This window comes from Musa acuminata, chromosome BXJ1-7 (assembly GCF_036884655.1).
Source record: "Musa acuminata AAA Group cultivar baxijiao chromosome BXJ1-7, Cavendish_Baxijiao_AAA, whole genome shotgun sequence".
Taxonomy (NCBI): domain Eukaryota; kingdom Viridiplantae; phylum Streptophyta; class Magnoliopsida; order Zingiberales; family Musaceae; genus Musa; species Musa acuminata.
In genome coordinates, this window is record NC_088333.1 from 8,295,104 (window position 1) to 8,315,892 (window position 20,789).

Sequence of the window (20,789 nt, forward strand, 5' to 3'; positions counted from 1 at the left end):
AAGAGAAGCCTCGTGCCGAAGGCGGGGTTTTTATAGGCGACGAAGGGCTTGTGGGGGGCTCACGGCTATTCGCCTTCGAAATATGGGCCGTTCTTGAACAGATCCGAAACGTTTCCCGTCCAATCCGATTCGGTTAAGCCGAATGAAGTCGATGTTCTCATACTCCGGCAGGAGCCGATGAGGATCCCGGATCTTGAACTCCACCACGTCCTTTTCGCCTCGCGAAAAGAGTCCAAAGGAGGCGCTTTTTCTCCTAGCCCGCCCGCCTCCGGAGAGAGGAGAGGGAAGGAGCGGCGGTGGTCGAAAGAGGAGTTCCAGGAAGAAGCGCCATCCCATTCCGTTCGTATGTACCGGGATGTAACGCAAGCTTAACATCATCTTATTGGATTAGGGTCTGTAAAGATCCGACCCGAATCCAAGATGGCCACAAAATTTCCTTCCATCTTGTTGTTTCGGATCCATATATCCTCTCTCTTCCCCTCTCTCTGGTTTTCTAATGGCTACAATTCTCCCCCTCGCGCCTTCCCAGTTCCTCCTCTTCCCACGCCGTTCCTCTCTTCGTCCTCCTCATCCTTCGCTCGCGAAGCCACCCCACGAATCTACTCTTCGCTGCTTCTCCTCTTCTTCTTCCTTCACGCAAGCTTCGTTTCCTATCGTAACAGAGGACGAAGCATCAAAGGAAGAAGAAAGCTCCGCCGCTGCTGTTCCTCCTCCTGAAGAAGGAATCCGCCCTCCTGATGGCGAATCACTGGTTGCAGGCACAGAAGACCCCCAGTTCAGGTATCCTGTAAATCTATATGCAATTCCTGCTAACTTCTTCTCACCAGCTTAATTTACACAACAAACAAGACGAAGAAAAGAAAATAAATGACTGATGAGAGAATTTACTCTTTAAAGGGGCTGCAAGACCTGCGGAAGGGAGGAAGTTGAGAAGGGCTGCAATGGCGAGGGGCGAATCCAGGGCGGGATAGCAACGGTGCCCGGCTTCGGCTGGTGGCCGATAAAAGCCTTCAGGCCTTGCCCGGGGTTCGTGGCGACCGGTGGAAGGTACAGGAGGCAAGGGCAGAGCATGGATGAGGTTGCATTTGGCAGAGGAAGCAGAGAAGTGCCCACCAAGAGCATGAATAAGCCCAGCTCAAGGTACCTTTTCTGAATGCTCTCACATCCAACACTTGTTCTTACCCAATCTTCCTGTAACTTTATGCAGCCAAAAAGGGAAAGCAGCAAAGAGCCTGAAGGGATGATGAGTACTGTTGTTGTGCTCCATGATAGTGAAGAAACTAAGCAAGAACATGCCTCTTTCTAATGTCACAGATCGAATGATAGCCCTGTTGCATTGTATACTGAACAGTTTAAGAACCAGCAGCAACATTGTGACCTTCAACTAAATATGTTAATGTTTCTCCCAATTGTACAGAGTTCCTGCAAAATACAAGATACATCTAGCTGGTCATGTAGATTTTCCGAACTAAGCATTGTTATGAATAATGTAGAACACGTATCGTATCGATATCTAAACAGATTGATGACATAAATATTATCATTTACATGCGTCAAGAAAAAGCAAATTGCAAGCTTTGGAAAACCAATTGAATCCAAAGCAACGGCTTTTTAACTGGTTGCAAAATGCATATGTCATGGTTGGTAAAGACGACATTTTCCTGTTCCAGCACATGCAGTACACTCATCTGCATCGCCAGCTACGTGGCTCAAACAGTGATTTATTCGATCGTTCACCACATCCTGCACATTCAATATTATCAGCCATGTTAGTAACTTAAACAGAGAAGTATGGTAGGAAAAGAAAAGACGTCTCAAAGATTAAAGATGAGCGCTTTCAAAGTCAAACCTCACCAACTGTACATGAGATCCTCAAGCCTACCCGATACCCACAATCAAGAGAAACAAGAATGCATGTTTACAAATAAAAAGAAAGTGCAGACACAGAGGCAGAATGGAAAAAAAATGGATGGAGACAGATGATCTAATGATTTGACCAGGATATTGAAGATGAAGGTTAATGTTGCCGAGTCATCAAAAGAGGGTCATTTTGATAAATATCATAAATACTTCCAATGATTAGAACAGTCATACTACAGAAACTAAAAAGTTATAGACTTCACAAAATTCCATCGTAATCGAAAATTCAGCATTAATCATTTGCATTTAGTGATGATACCAATGATAATCACATTAAAATGTTTTACACCAACCATGTTACCACAATTTTTATGTGGGCCTAAACTTACTAGTGTAGTATATCACATTCACAATGATATCATACTAGTAGATATATTAACACCATTTTTGTTGGCACATCATGATGTCATAAAGGTGGTCTATTAAACAGGCGCTTCCCTAGTCTCAAAACCATGTTTGTGTCGTATATTTTAATTGTGTCAAAAGCCAAAATAAAACTCAAGGCATGCTCAATGTCATGTTAAAGGTGGTCAAAAGCAGTCCAGACAAGATGACAAAATAATGTGTGAAGCATGTCCAAATGTTCCACTTCAGTTGCATATTGCAGTAACATGTCATCCCTTTTCCTACTGATGGCAGCTAATTGTTGGCATTGAGTGGTAAAAACACTTGATGCTGTGAATTTAACAGCATTTTACCTTTGTAGGTCCAAACTCTTTGCAACATTTTCTGTAATACAAATAAATTGTGGTGTAATCTAGAAAGATGCAGATGTCACATTTATTTATTTATTTTTAATGTAAACATGCCTTACATAATAATTCAGAAATTTCCTTACAGGCACATCTCAGTGTATAGACTGAGACTTTCCATGCCAACATGTAACTGAGGCTCGATATAAGAGAACTCAGTTATACACAACAGTAAAAGACCATGTTTCTTATGGCCAACTGGTTGTAAAGCATCAATCATATTGGCTTGGGTCTGAGTGATAGCTTAAAACCTATCTATGTTGTTTATTTGGGCCTTCAGGGGTTTCAAATGGTTGAATAAATCCCTAGCTCAATATCAACCCATGTCGCTCTGAGTTAATTAATGTCATTTACTATCCAAGGGAGGTTGGATGAGGGGGAGATCATCAAAGCAGCACTGCTTATTATCATTTGTTTTCTCGCTTTTCTTCTTCTTTTTGTTTATTTTTTGGTTTCCTGCCTGCACCCCTTTGACAGTCCAGGGGTTTGCCATGACATCCAAGGAGCACATTCCATGCCAAACACTGGCCAAAACTGTGGGCATCTCATGGCATTTTAAAATGTTATTCTATATTGCTTTCATATTCTGATTCGAATTAAGAATATGACATTAATAGAATTTAATGGAGGATCAACTTATGATTGGCTTTTGAGAAATAACTAACTCATCACATGCCATGAGAAAATACCCACCCATGATGTTGGCATACATAATGTGATAACTTTGGTGGCCACAGTCGAGCACTCTTTTACTACTCACCTCTTCGATTGAGGCTCTAACCAAAGGTCATATTCTAGCTTGACCAAGAAATAATGCATTGTCAATGTCAATATTGCTTGTGCAACATTCTGCCACTAAAACACTGTTGTTCTTCCCTGGAATGCTGGCAACAGCGGAAGGTTTATCAAATTGCAAAATCACCATTGACTCTAAATATTTCTTGCATCATCAGCATCATGATGAGTTAATATATTAACAAATATCACATGTCACCTGTGTATTCATTTACTTAAGGATTCATGTGAATGCAATTGGCACTGACAATATACATCTAAATGCAAAGGAAAATAGGGGATTATTCATACCACCAAAAGTCCATGTAGCCCAAGAGGTGCTGTTATGACATAGGATATGCCTGAGTGTTCTTTGGATGCGTCAGCTACTAAAGAAGGGATGTCCTAAATAACAATGGCAAGGGTTCATATATCTGTGCATGTATACTATTAACAACAAGATGAGCATGCCAGGTGCGATGAACATACCTGCTGCCAATGTCGTCCTGGGAAAAGAAAAAATGGACTGACAATAACACGCTTTGCTCCTTCTTGCACACATAACTTAAATGCATCCCTGATTGATGGTTCAGCCAATTCCTAGTTATTCAGATAGGTTGTAGTTCAGTCATTACCTATGTAAATATTGAGAATAGCAGCAAAGGTAATACACATCCTCTAACTCTATGAAAAGATGCATTCATTAGTACCTATTTGATTCATATGTGGTGTATTATACACAACAATGAATACAGTTCTAATCTTACCAAAATCATCCATATAAATATTTTGAATGAAATAAATTTTAATAGTTGACGAATTATAATGTTGAAGAAAGTGATGTTAGATAAACTTCTAGAATTTTTCCCTGCATCAGGAGTGCAGCAACTTCAGACATGTGAATCATTCCCAGCACTCGGAAAGTAAATTTACAACTTAAGGCATGCAAAAACGTTCTATTTTTCCATGCAGGCATATTGCACTGACCAGTAGAGATGGCATTAGCATGTTGCTGTGCTAAAACATGCAAAGTGACAAGTGACACCAATGTATTATCTGTTGGTATGTGAATGGTGTAGGCACAGCATGATACTTTGTGCCATGATGCACGTTGTGCCAACTAGTGATTGGCATGTCCCCTTCGTGTACTAGATCGATTGTACTAAGTATAATCCAGAAGCAAAATAAGGAGCAATTACCATATGAGCAGGCTCCACTATGTGATAACCAGTTCTAGCTTTGAACATTGCAACGAACTCATCTGTACTATCAATCGAAATACTCAATTAGCTTTTTCATATGACCAAATAGGATAAAAATGCCAAAGAGGATGACAGCAGTACAAAATATATGAACAATTTAAGCTCACTTAGCATGAGATTAGATTCTTGCCGTCGAGATCCATGGTCCACAATGATCACAGCATCATTGTCACCCACCGTGTGTTCCACTCTTCCCGTCGCTTCGTTTCTGAGACTCAAACCAAACTTTGCAGAAAGGGGACTACTTTTCGTCATAATTCTTCGCAACTTCACAAAATTGGGAAAAGGCAGTTTACCGGGAATCCATGCATACTCCCTACTGGCACTTGTTCTTAATTCGAAGACAAAACCCTATCAGAACAACAAAATCTTGGCAACAAGAGAAAGCTATGAGAGCAGTGGCAACCTAATTTTCCCCCCTTCTTTTTCCTTCCTGTTCTTGTGACAAGTCGTATCTCTAATACAGAAATAATGCCGAAGTTTCCGTTCAATAAAAATCAGGAAAATTCATCTCTTACAGATGACATCTAATAGGAAAAATTGGGTGCATTAATATATGCTACAAAAAAGAAACAGCACTATGTATCATTCAAATTACTGCGTTAGTACCAAATCATCAAACCCTCACACATGGTACAAAAGATTTCGAGACATCGACGGCAATCAACGCGTCCTCTTACCTTATGATCGGAGCTCGCGAGGGGGTTGTGGCAGAATGCATCATCCGTCGCCAAATTGCTTCCCCACTAAAGGATGAACTATCGAAGGCGAAACGAGGAGGAGGAGGAGATGGCGTGGCGATGAGCACAAGGCGATAAGAAAACCCCAACGGGCTCGGCGAGAAGCCGCGGCGACTAGACCCGGTTTGGTTCGACAGTTCGTTTAGGCCCATTTATTGGCTGAAGCCCAACAAAACAACACGTAGCCCATCATCCACTTAAGGCCAAAAACCGAGGAAAGTGTTTTTCTTTACATTTTTATCCTTTCAAAAATTTTAAAATAGGATATTAGTATTTGCCACCCTTTTTATTATTTATAATCTTATTTTATATTTTTAAATATTTTTATACTATCCTTCGCAAATAGATATAAATATTCTTTTCTTCCTTTTTTTTTTCCTCCTCATTTTTTTAATTAAAATACTAGTGTTAAGCAAGGTCAGATAACGATTAAGTCGACGATGATAGTATAAGTAGAGAGTGGCATCGATAATAAAGATAAAATAAGAGATGGTAAGAAAAAAATAAATTAATAATATTAGGATTATAAAAAATAATATTTTATTATATAAGAAATTATCAATAGCAAGAAGTTATCAATAGTAAAAAAAAGAAGTATGAATAATAAACTTCCAAACCTCCAACACTAAACATTATATATATATATATATATATATATATGTATCTATGATAGGCTGCATATTATGCGCAATGCAAGGAAATGAATGAAGTGCATGGTAAATTTGTATTGAATTGACTTCATTGAAGTCTGACCCGCTGATCGACTAAGTGGGTAATGGGAAGCACTTCCCACCCAAATTAGTGAGCTGAACCAAACAATATTACATGTCCAAATAATTTATATTTATTTTGTTTATGCTCTTAATAAAAAATGTATTTTTTTTGCTTGTCTGAAAAAAAAAAAAAGAAAAATTGAAATAGAAGAGAAAAAAGAAAACTATATTGGAAAAATTACAGCCGCTACCACCTTCTCTCTTTAATTCAGCAGCGCCGGCTCGGCGCTGAAGTCATGCAGAGCGCGCTCTCCTCGTTTATTGATATCTCTCTCTCTCTCTCTCTCTACATGGGCGTGTCGAGTGGGCACGCACCACCTTCCCACTCGATCTCTTAGTCTCACAAATATCGAACTTGGGAGAGAGGAGGAGGAGGAGGAGGAGGAGGAGGGAGAGGGAGGTGGGTGTCGTAATGGCGTACAGGGCGGACGAGGAGTACGATTACCTGTTCAAGGTGGTGCTGATCGGGGACTCCGGGGTGGGCAAGTCCAACCTGCTCTCCCGCTTCGCCCGCAACGAGTTCAGCATCGAGTCCAAGTCCACCATCGGGGTCGAGTTCGCCACCCGCACCGTCCACGTCGACGACAAGGTCGTCAAGGCCCAGATCTGGGACACCGCCGGCCAAGAACGGTAAACCCCCTTCGCCAAACGGATCTTGCTGCGGATCGTGAGGCATTTTGCTGTCTGAGATCCCTGGTTCCGAAAATTTTCGCCTTCCTTCAGCTTCTACTGCAATTTTTGCTAAAGAAGTGATTTTTCGACTTTGGTGCGTGCTTGGCGTGCATTCTTCCTGTCAATTAGCAGCAAGCACATTGCACATTTCTGTGTGCCGGGTGAAGCACGACGCATTGTTCTGACTTCTGACCACATTGGATTTTTAGTTATGCGATAGTATTGATTAGGAAAAATGGTTCCTTTCTCCGTCTCCCCCCTTTCTCATCTCGAATCGTTTGGGAACGTTAGGAACAGTTTGACTCTTGCTTGTGTTCCGACAGTTGGATCAGAGCATTACGGTAACAATCTCCTAAAGTTACCAATTCTTTGGTTCTTCTTATGAACATTCAAGATCCTCATTTCCTCCCGATTCTTGAATATTGAGCTTGATGCTCAAAACTAGTTCAAAGCCAGTTTGAACTTTATCTCCTTCATTCATCAATTTTGAGTCTGGGGACTTCTCCTCAACTGGATCATTTTTATAGAGGTCCATGACAAACTTGGCAGATTTTACTGCTTTGAATTGCCATTTGAGCTACCAAAAGAACTCGAGGTAAAAAAGAACAATCTGTTTGTTTTATCAGCTATATTGATTTTTTAATATGCTTATAAACTTAACAAGAGTAAAATAGAATCCAGATCTTTCTTGATTTCAGCAATTATCATGATTGAACCTCGACGCGTTTAGCATTTTGTTTGAGAAGTAATCTACATGACTACCATTGTATGTTGAAACTTTGAATTGAAACAGTATAGTTGATCTTTTATTGGAAATTGTGATCGGACAGATTTAAGAGCTCTATTGTTCTTCAGAATCAACCTGATCCTCTAAAGCCATAGAAGTCATTGTTTTCGGAGACTGCTGTCTGGCCAATTTTGCCTGATATCTATAATTTCATAGTTTGTTCTTCATAATCTCCTGCATAAAAATTGACTTTTTGCTCTCTTGTTTCATATATGGCTTGACCTTGGGTGTCTATAATCGATGTGTTCTATCCTCTTGCTCTTTTTGTATAGGTATCGTGCCATCACAAGTGCATATTATAGAGGAGCTGTCGGTGCACTCGTCGTCTATGATGTGACTCGCCATGCCACTTTTGAGAATGTGGAGAGGTGGTTGAAGGAGCTACGGAGTCATACAGACCCCAGCATTGTGGTAATGCTGGTGGGCAACAAGGCTGACTTGCGTCACCTGAGGTCTGTCTCCCTGGAGGACGCTGAGGTCTTTGCTGAGAAGGAGAAAACCTTCTTCATGGAGACATCTGCCTTGGAGTCACTGAATGTGGAGAATGCATTTACAGAAGTGCTATCACAGATATATCGAGTAACAAGCAAAAAATCCCTTGATGTTGGCGACGATGCTGCAGTATTTCCGAAGGGACAGACCATCAATATGGGAGGAAAAGATGATGTATCAGCTGTTAAGAAACGTGGCTGCTGCTCAACTTAGCTTTCTTCTTTGGCATTCTTGCATGGGGTTGCCTTTTGCAAATTTCCAAGTACTTCTCTCTTGAAGACAAACTCCAAGAAAATTTAGTATCACCTGCACTTCCATAGCTAGTATCAGTATGGCTTTTTATACGAGTGGTCATCGTTCCAGAGTGCAGACTGCAAGATTTCTTCTCACTTTTATATATGGCTTGAACTCGAACTGGATTTTGTTAGCAAGTGTTTGTTGCAACCGATGTATCGCACTATGCAATCAGGAATGCTATTTTGTTATATCAGTGATTGCTCAGTTGTTCTTCCCTTAACCTCATAAATGCTTCGATCTGGATTTAGGTAAGCTTTTTCTATTCTATCAGTTGGAATTACTGGTATCATATTTTGCAGATGCAGAGTTTATATTATAGTTCTACACTGCTGATACAACAGGTGCTCTGTGGATTATGTATGGTGAGAGTGAATTAGTCCTCTTATCATCTGACAATGCTGCCACTGCTCTGATGAAATCATGAATCTATGTAGAGATTCAATGCCACTTTCACTCTCTGCTGAAAGTAGTCTTTTCTAATTAAATCTAAAGAATACTTGTCCAAAATGTTTTACATTCTTCTCCAACACCATTAGAGAGATCATTAGGTCCACCAAGCTTTAGATTTGTCAAGGGATATCATGCTTCAGATCATAATTTGATTCATGTGAGATATGACCATCTTTAATGGATTTGTCAAGGGATATCCTCAATGGGCATTATATTACTCCATTTATACATAGAGAAAATACCCAATCTTTTTAGCTAAAAGATTGATGATATGCTTGATGTTGTAATTGCTCCCATTCAATCTGAGTTCATCTCCAACATCACCATTCCAAATCACTTTTACAGCACATGCTTTAACAAAGCTGTAAATGCAGCCAAAACAATAGAAAAACAGTATCTTTTTGATGGAACAAATCACTGCCCATTTGATGTTAGGCATCTGATTCCTTCGTGACACTCTCATGACAACAACAGATGGCTTGTTTCGGAAGCTTCAGTAGCAGAATTACTTGCACAGTCTCTTCTACACTGCAAGTGCTCAAAGACATGGCACATCTTCTCCTTCCTGTCAATGTATTCCTCGGCAACAGTGCCTGTACAATGTGAGGCAACAAACACAACTACGAAGTCGATTCTCCCGAGTCATGTGCCAAAATAGCCATGCAACTTATCGGCAACAGCTTCCTGTTCCAGAGACGAATGCAGACTCTGACCATCTTCCATATGGCCAACGAAATCCGAAGCAGAATACATGGCTTCAGCAGAGTCTTTGTAGTGAAACCTCGGCCTGCCTTTGGCGTATCGCTTGCTTTCCATCGCCTTGTTCTCTGCATTAAGCCTCCCCATCTGCTGCTGCAGATCGACCATCGAATCGATTGTCACCTTCGCTTTGGCGCTCTTCTTCGGATCCACCAGCTTGAGCTCGAGCCTGTACAAAGCGCACGCGTCGCAGTCGTTGATCTCGTACTCGTAGAGATGCCACTCGAAATGGCTCAGCGGCTGCGGATCCATGTAGTAGGACCTCTTGAGCCCTCCGAACTCCTTCATCACCTGCTTCCTCGATTCATGCCAACCACGCCCGTTGTAATCCGGCAACGATCGTTGCTTCCTGTTCCCGCTCTCGAATGCCCTTCGAGGTTTGTCGAAGAAGAGCCATTCTCTGAGCGATTCACCGTTGAGGACCAAGAGATCAAAGAGCTCTGCAAGCAAACACACGAGGAAGCATCGTAGTCATTCGTGCATGCTCTGCAAACGCAGTTGTTGTCGATGCATACCAGGCGCGTTCCATGGAGATCTGTTGGTCGCTGCTCCTTCACACTCTGGAATGCCGACGTTCTTCCCTTGTGATTTGGCGATGAGGGCAGCGAAGAGGGGGCCATCCTTCAAGTCGATGCCACCAGGGCGGAGCACCGGAGACATACCAGGAGGACCTTCGTTGAGTGCCAGAGTGGCATGGAAGCTGCTACAGTAGTCTTGGAACCATTCTGATCCCCGAGCAGGCCTGGGGCAGTCCCAGAGCGCACACTTGGGTCTCAGGAAAGCCGAAGGTGGAGGGCATGTCGCCGCGAGGAACTCGCAAAAAGGTGGTGCCAGATCGCCTGCATCGAAACCGGCGGCAGTAAAGCCAAATAACACATTTTGGGGTAGTTGTTGATGCAGATTGTAGTGTTGGATTTGAAGATCGTCGGCTCCTTCCAAGCATTGCAAGGCAGCATGTTGTGCTCCTGTAGAACTGCATTTGTATTGCTGGGCGGCTACAAATCCGTAGCCTGGCATCTCTTGGGCCATCAAGTATTCCTGCAAAGTGATTTGGAATCCATAAATCGATCTCAGAGCAAACACGATTTCCTAAGGACAGATGAAACAAGGGCTTAAGGATGCTCACCTCTCGGAGAAAAGCAGCGGCGGCGCCACTTTGAAGTCCCACCGGGTACGGGCCGAGCACCTCGAGCGGCTCATCCTTGGGTGGCAGCACGGTCAACTTGCTCGTGGCGTCGTCGTCTTCCTCCTCCTCGTTCAGTTGCAGCATGCGGCGGATGTAAGAGGACAGATCGGAAGGCCCGCGGCTATGCCCCTTCTTGCAGCCAAAGGGAGAGGAGGTTCAGAGTCAGCACTATCCGTGACAAAAAGAAGAAGTACGAACGAGGTGAATAATGATAGAGGGAGGGGCGAGGGAGGACGCAGACGAGAAAGGAGGAGCAGGCGGAGGCGGCGGGGGAGGGCTCGCTGAGCTCGGTCTTCCACTCGCGGAGCAGCTGGTGGAGCTGCTCCTCGAGGACAGCGGCGTCGGCGGCCCGGCCCTCCCTGCGGGCGGACTGCAGCCCGACAAACATCGCCTGGAGGTCGTCCACCTGGTTCTTGGCTTTCTCCCTCATCGCCCGCCGGTGATGGTTGTGGTGCAGCGCCGCGCCTCCACCTCCGCCGCTCCTTTTCCGCATCTCTTCCGATCGGTGGAAGAATCGAATTCTTCCGGCCGACGCGTAGAAAGAGGGCTTTGGGCGCAAAGAAAGAAATCTATTCTTTCTTCGTCTTCTTCTTCCTCCACAAGGTACAAGGCGGCCATTGATGGACCGAGAGTTAATGGGGAAGAGAGGAAGGAAGGAATCTGGAAAAAGCGAGGGGTAACGCAGCAAAGGTGAGAGGCGAATATATTCCTCGAAAGCTCAGCTCAGCTCAGCTCAACCAGTGCACTGCTCTGCTCGTCCACACCTCCATCAAAGCGTATGCATGGCCTCGCACGCGCCTCGGAGTCGCACCCCAACACACCTCACACGGACACTTGCTCCTCAAAACACTCCGCTCGAACAGGATAATTAAAAGGTTTCTTGCGACAGGTGTACGACCATCGGTATCGAACATCATGGTTGCACACATCTTAAAGAGATTAGTGTTCAACACGTATAAATCAGGTCTGCCAAAGTCTCAGCCTCAGCCGCTATTCGTGACTTCATGCCACTAATCGGTCATTCCGTCACGTTTCCATGTTGGGAAAGGTAGGGTGGCGCGGTTGGTGGATCCGCGTTGGATTATGTTGACCTGTACATTCCAGATGTGGCAGGAACTTCCCCATGTGCTGTCCACTTTCGATTCCACGTGTGTCACGCCCAAGTTCTTATATTAACTATATTTTATTTCTGAGTAATTTTATTTTTTTTGGGATAATTCACTGTTATGTGATTTAATTGTCGGAAAATGGATAAGAAGCGAAAAAGATCTGATGGAGAGAGTGGAATTGCACGTGCCTAAAATTATTATTGCTCTCCTTGTCACGATGTCGTTGGCGTTTCACGGCGTCGGATTGTCGTGGCTTACCTCGTTGGCACGGTGGCGTCACCGTGCTCGTCAACTTCGCTAGAAGCATCACCTCCTGTCGCGAATTGAGTCACCGGCCCAACTGATCTGGGCCAGGGTGACCACAACTCGTACACTGTGGTGTCAGTCTGACCAAAGTTTTGGAGAAGCCCGGATTTGATGCTTCGTTTCGATCACGTTTCAAGGTACCGTGACAGACATGGAGCAAACGGAAGGGTAACTGGCATCGAAAACCCTGGACCGTGTCCGGGCTGGACAGCTAAGCTGGACACGGGCGGAGAGCGACGACGCTGCGGGAGAACCAGAACCGGACAGGTTACCGTATGGTATGCGGACGCTGCCTCAGCGTGCGCAGCGGATCCCGAAGACCCGCAACTCGCGTCAGCAGATGGTGGCTGCTCAGTCCACGTCAGTGACAGGCGGGCGGACCGCAGCAGAACCCGACGCGTCGATGGCGGAGTGGTGAGCTTCGCATCGACGCGCGACGTCACCACACCCCAGCATTATACATCCCCACACGCCCCCCCTCGCTCCTACGCTCCTCCCACTGCACCTGCCCACCCCCTCCCGCTCCCGCTCACCTAACTGAGCGGGTCGTTGTGATGCAGCAGGCCATCCCCTACGGCAACGGGAGGGCGTGGCCGTCGGAGGTGGACCTAACGTCGTCGGACGCGCCGGAGTTTGGAGAGAGCAGCAAGGGCGTCGGCGAGATCAAGAGGGCGGTGGAGGAGAACCCGGTGGTGGTGGTGGGCCGGCGAGGCTGCTGCATGGTGCACGTGGTCCGGAAGCTGCTGCTGGGGCAGGGCGTGAACCCCGTGGTGTGCGAGGTGGGCGAGGACGCCGACGAGGCGGCCCTCATGGCCGGCCTGCAAGAGGCGGGCGCCGGGGACAGCGGCCTCCCTCAGGCGAAGGCCCCGGGGGCGGGGTTGCCGGCGGTTTTCGTGGGGGGGAGGCTGGTCGGGGGGCTGGACCGGCTGATGGCGGTCCACATCGCCGGCGAGCTGGTGCCCATCCTGAAGCAAGCCGGAGCCTTGTGGCTATGAACGGATGTGGCTGACGTTTTCCTTTTCTTCTCGCTTGTAATCAATTCCGTGATGTCCATGATGTAATCTGTGACATTGAGAGGAAGAGAACTGGGTGTGCTTCCGCCACATGTAAGCCTGCAACTTTGTGGACGACGCTCGTGCAATTAATTACTTGTCTGACATCAGTTTTGTTCAGATCTTTGTCTCCAATATACGTATTATTTTCCTAGCTTTATCTTATCAAAGGGGGAAAAAATAATGGTGCTAGCGGACCCCAGGGAGCAGCTAATGGAGAAGCAACACGTGGACTCATATTTTGCTTTTACTTTTGGGCAATGGCGAGAACCCGATTACTCCAAAAGAAAGAAGCATAACTCGTCTTCAAGTCAACTCGTGGTGGTCATCAACCAACGGTGAATAACACACGGCAACCATCGGGATTGACGTATGAGTTGAGTCAACGTCTAGGAATATGTTATGTGAGAGATAAGATTAAGAATAGAATGAAGCATGATTCACGCTTACAGTTAAAAGTGGCATGAGAATCAAATACCTTCGATGGCTGCGACGAGCCCCTACTCGAGTCACGACTTCAGTCATGGAGAACTCTGCTTATGGGGACTAAAGTCGTGGCTCAAGTCATCGTCTTGGAGGGATCAGATTTGATCATCCTGTGAAATTTCCACCACCCTAATGGTATTACATATCAAAAATGCCATGAGGCAATGTTGTGGAATTTGACAAGGCAGAAGTTTAATGTAGTTATTACAGTTGTCGAGAGCGCAGTTGACCAACCACTAAGTGACGAGAGATGCTCCACCATGTCCAGTCTCCGCGCTCCATGTCAAACAGCTCCCAGTTGAAGCATCAGATCATCACGAGGCCCCAGCTTCAGGTGATCAACAGCCCTGCCTGCATGACTCATAACATGATTCATCTCGCCGAAATAATTCAGAGAAGAAGCAACAGGGCTCACCTGTAGAGCTTGGCTTCCGATACCCCGGCGATTCGGATTCTTCATAATGCATGTCGGTCACCGAACCTGCACTTATATTTGCTGCTGGGATCGTCTCGGTCAGACTGAATCCAAAAAGCCTATAGCTTTTGATACCATGAGGAAGAGCATTCTCATCATTCTTTGGATCTACTGAACTATAATGTCCCTTAGCAAACTCATCTACCATGTTACAGGGAACACAAGGCATTTGTTTCTCTGTGCCAAACGAGCTCTTGTCATGCTCATCTGTGGTGGAAACTGCACCAGGGTGTGAAAACTGTGCACTTTCTTGCCGAAACATTGGAACAGAAGTTGGAGTCGATTTCCCAAGGAAGCTGGAATCCTGAAATGATCTTGCCCAACTGCTTCCTATGCCGAGCAAGCGACTTAAGAGCCTAGCACCGCTTTCTGGCAAAGCATTCATCGGAGTACTTTGAAATGTGGGCACCGTTGGATATAATTCTTGACCTTGCAAGACCTTGCCGAGTGGTACAGATTCTCCAAATCCCTTGTGGGGGAAGTTAAAATGACCGACTGGAATTCCAACGTTGTTTCTAATATTGGTGTTTGATATGTCAACACCATCATAAAGGGTTCTCGAACCCATAACTTCTTGACCTTGCAAGACCTCGAGGAACCTTGCAGATTCCCCCAAGTCAGGATATGCAACTCCATCTGCGGTGGAGGCAAGGGAGATTACCATATGACTAAAAGAAGAGTTCCTCGACAGAGAAATGAAATCCCAGTGTACAACTAAGAACTTACTTGGAATTGGATGATCCAGATGGTCCCAAGGATGAAATGTTTTGGTTCTCTTTGGACCAGTTGTTGGTGGAACATATGACAGTGAAATTGAATCTGTTGGCTCGATATCCCAAGGAGATACCCTGTTATCACTAGTTATATCCACCTCATCATCCCATCTCACCTGCCAGTACAAGCACAATAATTAAGAACAGAAATTGTTTGCTGGCATAATTATTGATTCTATTCCTACTATGAAAACCAATAGCTTTACTGGATTCACTGTATGGTGAATCAGTTCTGGCTGAGCACAGACATTTAGCATCAAGTTCGAACAGATAACTTTGAAGTTTAAATGTTCAGTAGATGTAAACTTGTGTGTTATTTGTATCACACCATCAGATAATGGAATAATGCACTATCTTATGGATAACTATAAGCTTTACAAGATTTCAGTCGTAAAACTTTCATTAATTTGAACAAGGAATGTCAGATGCCAAAAAGATGAACAAACATGAACTGTCCATACTCATTTTGCCAAAATGACACCAGCTAATTGCTAGCGTGATCCAAGGAGCAGTTGTCAGAATTTTGTTCCTACCCACCATCGAAGATTATGATATGACTGGAGATGTCCACCGCTGAAACAATGTGCAAGTTTTCTGCATTTACTTTTCAGGAAAATGTATAGTCATACCCCTTTATAGTAGCTCAATATCTCGCTCCCCCTCCAAAGTTACATTTAATTTGTTTATCAGAAATACACTCTGACTTCAATGTCAGTTCTAGCAATTATCCATTAAGAACCAAAACTAAATAAGGATCTAAGGGAGTAACACCTAAGATTGTGCAGTAAAATATACGAAGCAACATAAATATTATGACATACCAAAAGACATTTCCATTTTGAACCGGGCCACCTAAGAGGGTCCAGCTCACCAGTCCCAGTAATCAATCCTGTGCACCTGCTAATACATATCCACAACTTTTATTTAAGGGACCAATCAAGAGCTAATGTTCTACCAAAATAAGTTGATTCTGACCTTCTGTCTGCAGCATATTCACAGTCAATTATCATTTTAAACCTTGTTCCAATAGAAAATGAATGATTAAAGCTCTTTGTGAACTTCCAATAGGGAATGATGAACTCTGATTTGCCTTCCCTGCAAGGTTCCCAACTTAGTGCAACTTTAACTGGAGATGGCACGAGAGTCGCATTACCTTAATAATTCGTGATACTAACTAACTCTAGTCAAAGTTAGTATTGCATCTACTGAGAGTCAAATTGAGTGACATATAACCAAGAATCCACAGTTTACTAGCATTACAAGCACAGTTAACTGAAAAAAATTGCATAGTTTCATGCTGAGTGAAGCTATGGCAAGTAGAATCTTCCTCAAAAAATAACTGTGATTCCATCATGAGGTCTTCAATCCCCATGGTGTTCACTAACCTAACATCTTATCAACTACATGCCAACCATATGATGCTTTCAATAATCAAGTAACTATATAAGTTGATAGTTAGCAGTGCCTACATATTGAGCTAAATAAATTCAGTGAGGCTTTCGGGAAAAAGCTGACAAAAAATGTTACATAAACAAGCAAGACTTTTTGCCACTACAGATCTCATTGAATTAATATTGTCAACTGTCTATTTCTAGATTGAGAGTAGTCAAATGACATTAACTTGTAGGAGTTATTTTCAAAACCTCATACCCTGCATATCTAAGCATTGGTGGTTTAAATACAACTTCTGCAATCTCAAGAAACATATACTCCCAAGGCACCAAGATAGATTCAATGTTAACACTATACAAACATACCTCGGGTTGTAATTAATGCAGAATACCATTCTTGCAGACACAGCATTGGCTAGATCAGTGAGTATGCCAAGATTTTTTTTATTAAAAGGAGAATGAATGACTCTCGTCAGTTGATCAGACCTCCGTATACCCAACCTAAGCTCCCCATCATTGCCCCTAAATTGAAGAAAACACTATGAGCAGGAGAAAATGTTTCAAGTAGGTTAATCAGCTGCACACCTCAGATATGCATACCGGAGAAAGAGCACAGAATCCCCGGAGACCAGCTTTTTCTTGTTAATAAATGCACTCCATCCTGTTGTTAGCAAATGCCTGCGAGGTTGTCCTAGACAAAATGCAGAAATTAATTTCTCAGGTATATCTAACTATATATAGAATCTCACACTCATCCATTGAGATGAAACCGGACATATGAGACAAGAAAGAAATGATTACAAAAGCAACCAATGGAATTGAATAAGGATGTAAAGATCACATTTCATTCTGAGGATACTTGAATAATCAAAGGGAGATCTTTGAAAGATTCCAAGAGTTCAATTATTAGAAAATAGGAGGCTAATAAGCATGATTTTTTAGAAAATAGAAGAATCCATCTATTTTCTAAAAAATCATTTCTGACCACCTAAGATGGAATCGCAATGGTTAACACTTAACATCATAACATATCAAATGCTCACATATATATTGCAGGTCAAACATAAACCACATGTAACAAAAGAGACTACACTTAAGGTTGCACTTTAAAGTCTAAAAATGAAAAATATAGCCACTGAAAAAAATACAATTAACTACCAAATAATTGATTAGCTTGCACAACCCTTGCCAATGCAGGATCCAAGGAGGGTCCATATATGCAACCTTACTCTTAGAAAAAACATAGAGATTGTTTTAATAACTTGAATCTTGATCAGTCGGTTCAAAGAACCAATATCACCGCTCATATGTGTGCTAATTAGATCGAAAATGTTCACTGTTAAAACTTAAATTAATTAAGAAGGGACAGTTTGGATTTCAAATCATTCAATTGAAGCTCTTAAAAGAGAGATATCTTGTAATTTGGATATCTTCATTTTTTTAGTTTTGAGAATTTACAAAGTGGTACATATTGGCATTAGCTCAATTTTCTAGCAATAGATAGTAACCTAAATGTATTTCATCAACATACCCCTGTAGATATGTCGGAATCTCCATTCAGTGCCATGCAAGTCCTTAGCAGCAAGCTCTTGTGATGGCCTTGGCTGCTTATAATCCTAGGCCAAAAATATGGTAGTCACACCCATATGAAACAGACAGCTAGAAGATGGTTGTTAGTACCAATTTCCACAGTAGGTTCTTATCTTTCACATACTGATTTGATGGCAAGAATCTCCCGCACTTACCAGGGGAGGAAAACAGTCCTCAGCAGCTCGGCGAGGGATAGAGAAGCCTCCATGGCTGCTTGTGTCGGAAGCAGTCAGGGTCTTACAAAACATGTGCGTGGTAAAGGCCTTGCTAAAATCAGCACTCTCCTCCACTTGCCTTCTTTCTCCAGCCTCGTCATCTTGCAGCTGTTTCTCCAATTCCTGAGTCAGAAAGTCCCATACTTAAAAAGAAAATATATCATGAAAATATACAAAAAACCTTATACACATTGGGGTCGGACACCTGATGCATCCAGACATAAAAGATCCTACTACCAATATACATCAACATGACAGAAAATGTGATCATTTCTTGGAAAGAAAACAGATGCTAATGTTCATTATACCAAAAGTTTAATCTTTTTTCTTCGGAAGGGATTACGAGATTAGAATTAGACTACGAGACACAGAGCTCAATAGACAGGAAGACATGAACTTCCATAAGATGGAAGGAGATTCATTTCCGCATCATAAGAACCCTAACCTTGTTCTCGGCAACCAGATAGAGTTGAGCATAAACGTCATCCGTCTCCTCCTCCGCCTGCAAAAGCTACTGAATAAAAAAGTTGTTCTTTTTTCGGTTCTGGAGAAAGAGAGCCAAGAAATAGGACGGTCAAGGAACGGACTCGAAGTTTGACATCCAACACCCTACAGAGAACATGGGGAGGCACATCGCGGGGCGCGACAAGGCCACCGCCGCAGCCGGCCGCTCCAAGCTGCTCGAGGTGCCCCTGCGGGAAGTAGACCACCAAGCTTCCCTTCCTAGGCAGCCATATCTGCGGCCCGGCACAGGCGTGCCACAGCTCCATACACACCGACCCCCCTCCACCACAACAAGCGGCCGCAGCCACCTTCCTCTCTTCTTCCTCCTCCTCCTCCTCCTCTTCCTCGATGATGTTCAGATCGATCCCCATGATCTTTTCCGACCAAACGAACCAGGAGGCGAGAGACGCAAGGAAGGGAAGGGAAGCCGAAGGCGGAAGCGGCGGGGCATAAAAATGAAAGGAAGAAAGGATTAAAGCAAGAGGCAGCTGCTGCGACTGTGGAGGCAGCAAAGCAGCGTTCAGGGAGCCTTTGCCCCTCGTGTCGTCGTCTTCTTCTTGGTCCGTGGCGTTGTTTTATGCCTCTTCCTCTGTCTCCCTCTTCCTATAAACACATCAGCTTTGCCAGAAAGCAGACGGAGCCTTTACTCATCGTGTCGTCGTCTACTTCTTGGTCTGTGGCGTTCTTTTATGTCACTCTTCCTCTATCACTCTCTTCCTCTAAAAACATCAGCTTTGCCAAAAGCAGAGGTCAAAAGCGGCCTGCTACAGACGCAGAGCTGCCCCGGAACCTCTGCTCCATTGCCCCCCTTCAATCCTGCTGCAAGCTGCTGCCTATCTCCCCTTGTCTACGTAGTTTGTGTTTTGTTCTGTTGCCGTCGTTCCTGCTGCCACCAGTGACATGGTGGAAAAAGCGGATTGGGCTGTGGTTTCGAGCTGTAAAAGTTGCTTGTTTAACAGAGCGAACAGGAGAAAAGAAGTGTCCGCGTGTCATCTGTTCGACGGAATGTTACATTATGATTTTTAGCCGCAAAAGCTGCAGATTAGCAGCGAGAAGAAGAAAACGAGGGAAGCGAAGAGGCACGCGTCTAATGTGTTTGATGGAACTTTGCTTTATGATTTTGAGCTAAAAAAGCATAAGATTAGTAGCGAGAGGAGAACAGAAGAGACGAAAAGAGCGTACGCGTGTAACGTGTTTGACGGAATGTTACCTTATCCCCTAACACCCTGGTTGGTGGGTCGCTGTTGCTGCTGCTGGTGGGTTTACAATCGATCTGTGGTTCTCCTCATGGATTGAAGAGGGAATCAGCGGCTGTCTGATGCTGGAACGCACTGGGGCAGGATCAGACGACAAGACGCGTGAGCCGTTGCCGGCGGCCTCCCAACTCCTAAACGAGCGTCTTCGAGTTCCTTCGTAGCGTAGGAGGGACATTGTGACATCTTAAGGGAATTGGTCTCATATATATATATATATATATATATATATATATATATATATATATATATTCTATTAAAAAAAATTATTTTATTCCCATAATATATATATATATATATATATATATGTATGTATATATATATTCTATTAAAATAATTTTTTTAAACAAATATTTATAAAAAGAAATTTTTATAAATTTCTAGAAGTTATAATTATTTTTGTCCAAAAAGATATGAGATAATAGTTGATTAAGTCAACTTTGCACCTTTGATGACATGTCAGCCACATAGAACTAAGGTGTCAATAGTCATCATCTATGTGTTATCAAGCATTAAAATCTTAACCAGGATGGATGTGTATTTTAGGTGTGGTTGATATCATTTGTTTATTTTCTTAAATAAATTAGATGATGACTCAAGATGAGTATTTTAAGTGTGGTTAGATCACCATATGGTAGGTAACATGCTTCAACTCAACCCAACTCCCTCTTCCAAAGCAAAAGGCAGTCCCAAATAGGATGGATGGTTGATGTTGCAATGGCTTACATAACACAACCAGTAAAGTCTTGATGTTGATATGGAAATATTAAT

At 43.5% G+C, this 20,789-nt stretch overlaps 6 protein-coding genes across 20 annotated transcripts; 3 read left to right on the forward strand and 3 right to left on the reverse strand.

Annotated features, from left to right (window-relative positions):
• The first annotated feature begins 496 nt into the window (after window positions 1-496).
• Window positions 497-1,453, forward strand: LOC135678615 (uncharacterized). The gene is made up of 3 exons (XM_065191633.1): window positions 497-780; window positions 898-1,140; window positions 1,208-1,453. Exons 1-3 carry the CDS (start codon window positions 497-499, stop codon window positions 1,242-1,244), a joined length of 564 nt encoding a protein of 187 aa, XP_065047705.1. The 3' UTR covers window positions 1,245-1,453.
• LOC103991368 (sirohydrochlorin ferrochelatase, chloroplastic) lies at window positions 1,372-5,532 on the reverse strand. 10 transcript variants are annotated; one of them, XR_001979097.2, is made up of 7 exons: window positions 5,389-5,516; window positions 4,816-5,039; window positions 4,646-4,707; window positions 3,936-4,046; window positions 3,759-3,851; window positions 1,549-1,743; window positions 1,372-1,422 (listed from the first exon to the last, which is right to left on the reverse strand). XR_001979097.2 is itself a non-coding variant. In XM_009410801.3 (7 exons), the coding sequence occupies exons 2-7, from the start codon at window positions 5,013-5,015 to the stop codon at window positions 1,636-1,638; spliced, it is 486 nt and encodes a 161-aa protein (XP_009409076.2). In that variant the 5' UTR covers window positions 5,016-5,077; window positions 5,389-5,514; the 3' UTR covers window positions 1,507-1,635. The 10 variants fall into 10 exon arrangements, 9 of the variants coding, with proteins under 9 accessions (XP_009409076.2, XP_009409077.2, XP_009409074.3 ...); XM_009410801.3 differs by lacking the exon at window positions 1,372-1,422 and having other exon boundaries at window positions 1,507-1,743; window positions 4,816-4,916; window positions 5,005-5,077; window positions 5,389-5,514; XM_009410802.3 differs by lacking the exon at window positions 1,372-1,422 and having other exon boundaries at window positions 1,507-1,743; window positions 4,816-4,916; window positions 5,005-5,059; window positions 5,389-5,483.
• A 935-nt stretch (window positions 5,533-6,467) lies between these two features.
• Window positions 6,468-8,662, forward strand: LOC135678614 (ras-related protein RABA1f-like). Its single transcript, XM_065191627.1, has 2 exons — window positions 6,468-6,851; window positions 7,953-8,662. The coding sequence occupies exons 1-2, from the start codon at window positions 6,634-6,636 to the stop codon at window positions 8,383-8,385; spliced, it is 651 nt and encodes a 216-aa protein (XP_065047699.1). The 5' UTR covers window positions 6,468-6,633; the 3' UTR covers window positions 8,386-8,662.
• A 524-nt stretch (window positions 8,663-9,186) lies between these two features.
• On the reverse strand, window positions 9,187-11,696 carry LOC103991370 (transcription factor VOZ1). 2 transcript variants are annotated; one of them, XM_018829014.2, is made up of 4 exons: window positions 11,106-11,696; window positions 10,805-10,996; window positions 10,194-10,716; window positions 9,187-10,118 (listed from the first exon to the last, which is right to left on the reverse strand). In XM_018829014.2, exons 1-4 carry the CDS (start codon window positions 11,355-11,357, stop codon window positions 9,562-9,564), a joined length of 1,524 nt encoding a protein of 507 aa, XP_018684559.2. In that variant the 5' UTR covers window positions 11,358-11,696; the 3' UTR covers window positions 9,187-9,561. The 2 variants fall into 2 exon arrangements, with proteins under 2 accessions (XP_018684559.2, XP_009409080.2); XM_009410805.3 differs by having other exon boundaries at window positions 10,805-10,993; window positions 11,106-11,695.
• Window positions 11,697-12,730: 1,034 nt separating this feature from the next.
• LOC135678616 (monothiol glutaredoxin-S3-like) lies at window positions 12,731-13,451 on the forward strand. Its single transcript, XM_065191639.1, has one exon. The coding sequence runs from the start codon at window positions 12,834-12,836 to the stop codon at window positions 13,272-13,274; it is 441 nt and encodes a 146-aa protein (XP_065047711.1). The 5' UTR covers window positions 12,731-12,833; the 3' UTR covers window positions 13,275-13,451.
• Window positions 13,452-13,514: 63 nt separating this feature from the next.
• Window positions 13,515-19,825, reverse strand: LOC103991372 (auxin response factor 3). Of its 5 annotated transcripts, none has more exons than XR_010515029.1 (12): window positions 18,849-19,825; window positions 18,707-18,763; window positions 18,202-18,384; window positions 17,988-18,072; window positions 17,057-17,147; window positions 16,823-16,978; window positions 16,041-16,160; window positions 15,887-15,965; window positions 15,019-15,181; window positions 14,233-14,928; window positions 14,026-14,168; window positions 13,515-13,927 (listed from the first exon to the last, which is right to left on the reverse strand). XR_010515029.1 is itself a non-coding variant. In XM_065191636.1 (12 exons), exons 1-11 carry the CDS (start codon window positions 19,134-19,136, stop codon window positions 14,101-14,103), a joined length of 1,986 nt encoding a protein of 661 aa, XP_065047708.1. In that variant the 5' UTR covers window positions 19,137-19,825; the 3' UTR covers window positions 13,515-13,927; window positions 14,052-14,100. The 5 variants fall into 5 exon arrangements, 4 of the variants coding, with proteins under 4 accessions (XP_065047708.1, XP_065047707.1, XP_065047706.1 ...); XM_065191636.1 differs by having other exon boundaries at window positions 14,052-14,168; XM_065191635.1 differs by having other exon boundaries at window positions 13,515-13,946; window positions 14,052-14,168.
• Between the last annotated feature and the right edge of the window lie 964 nt (window positions 19,826-20,789).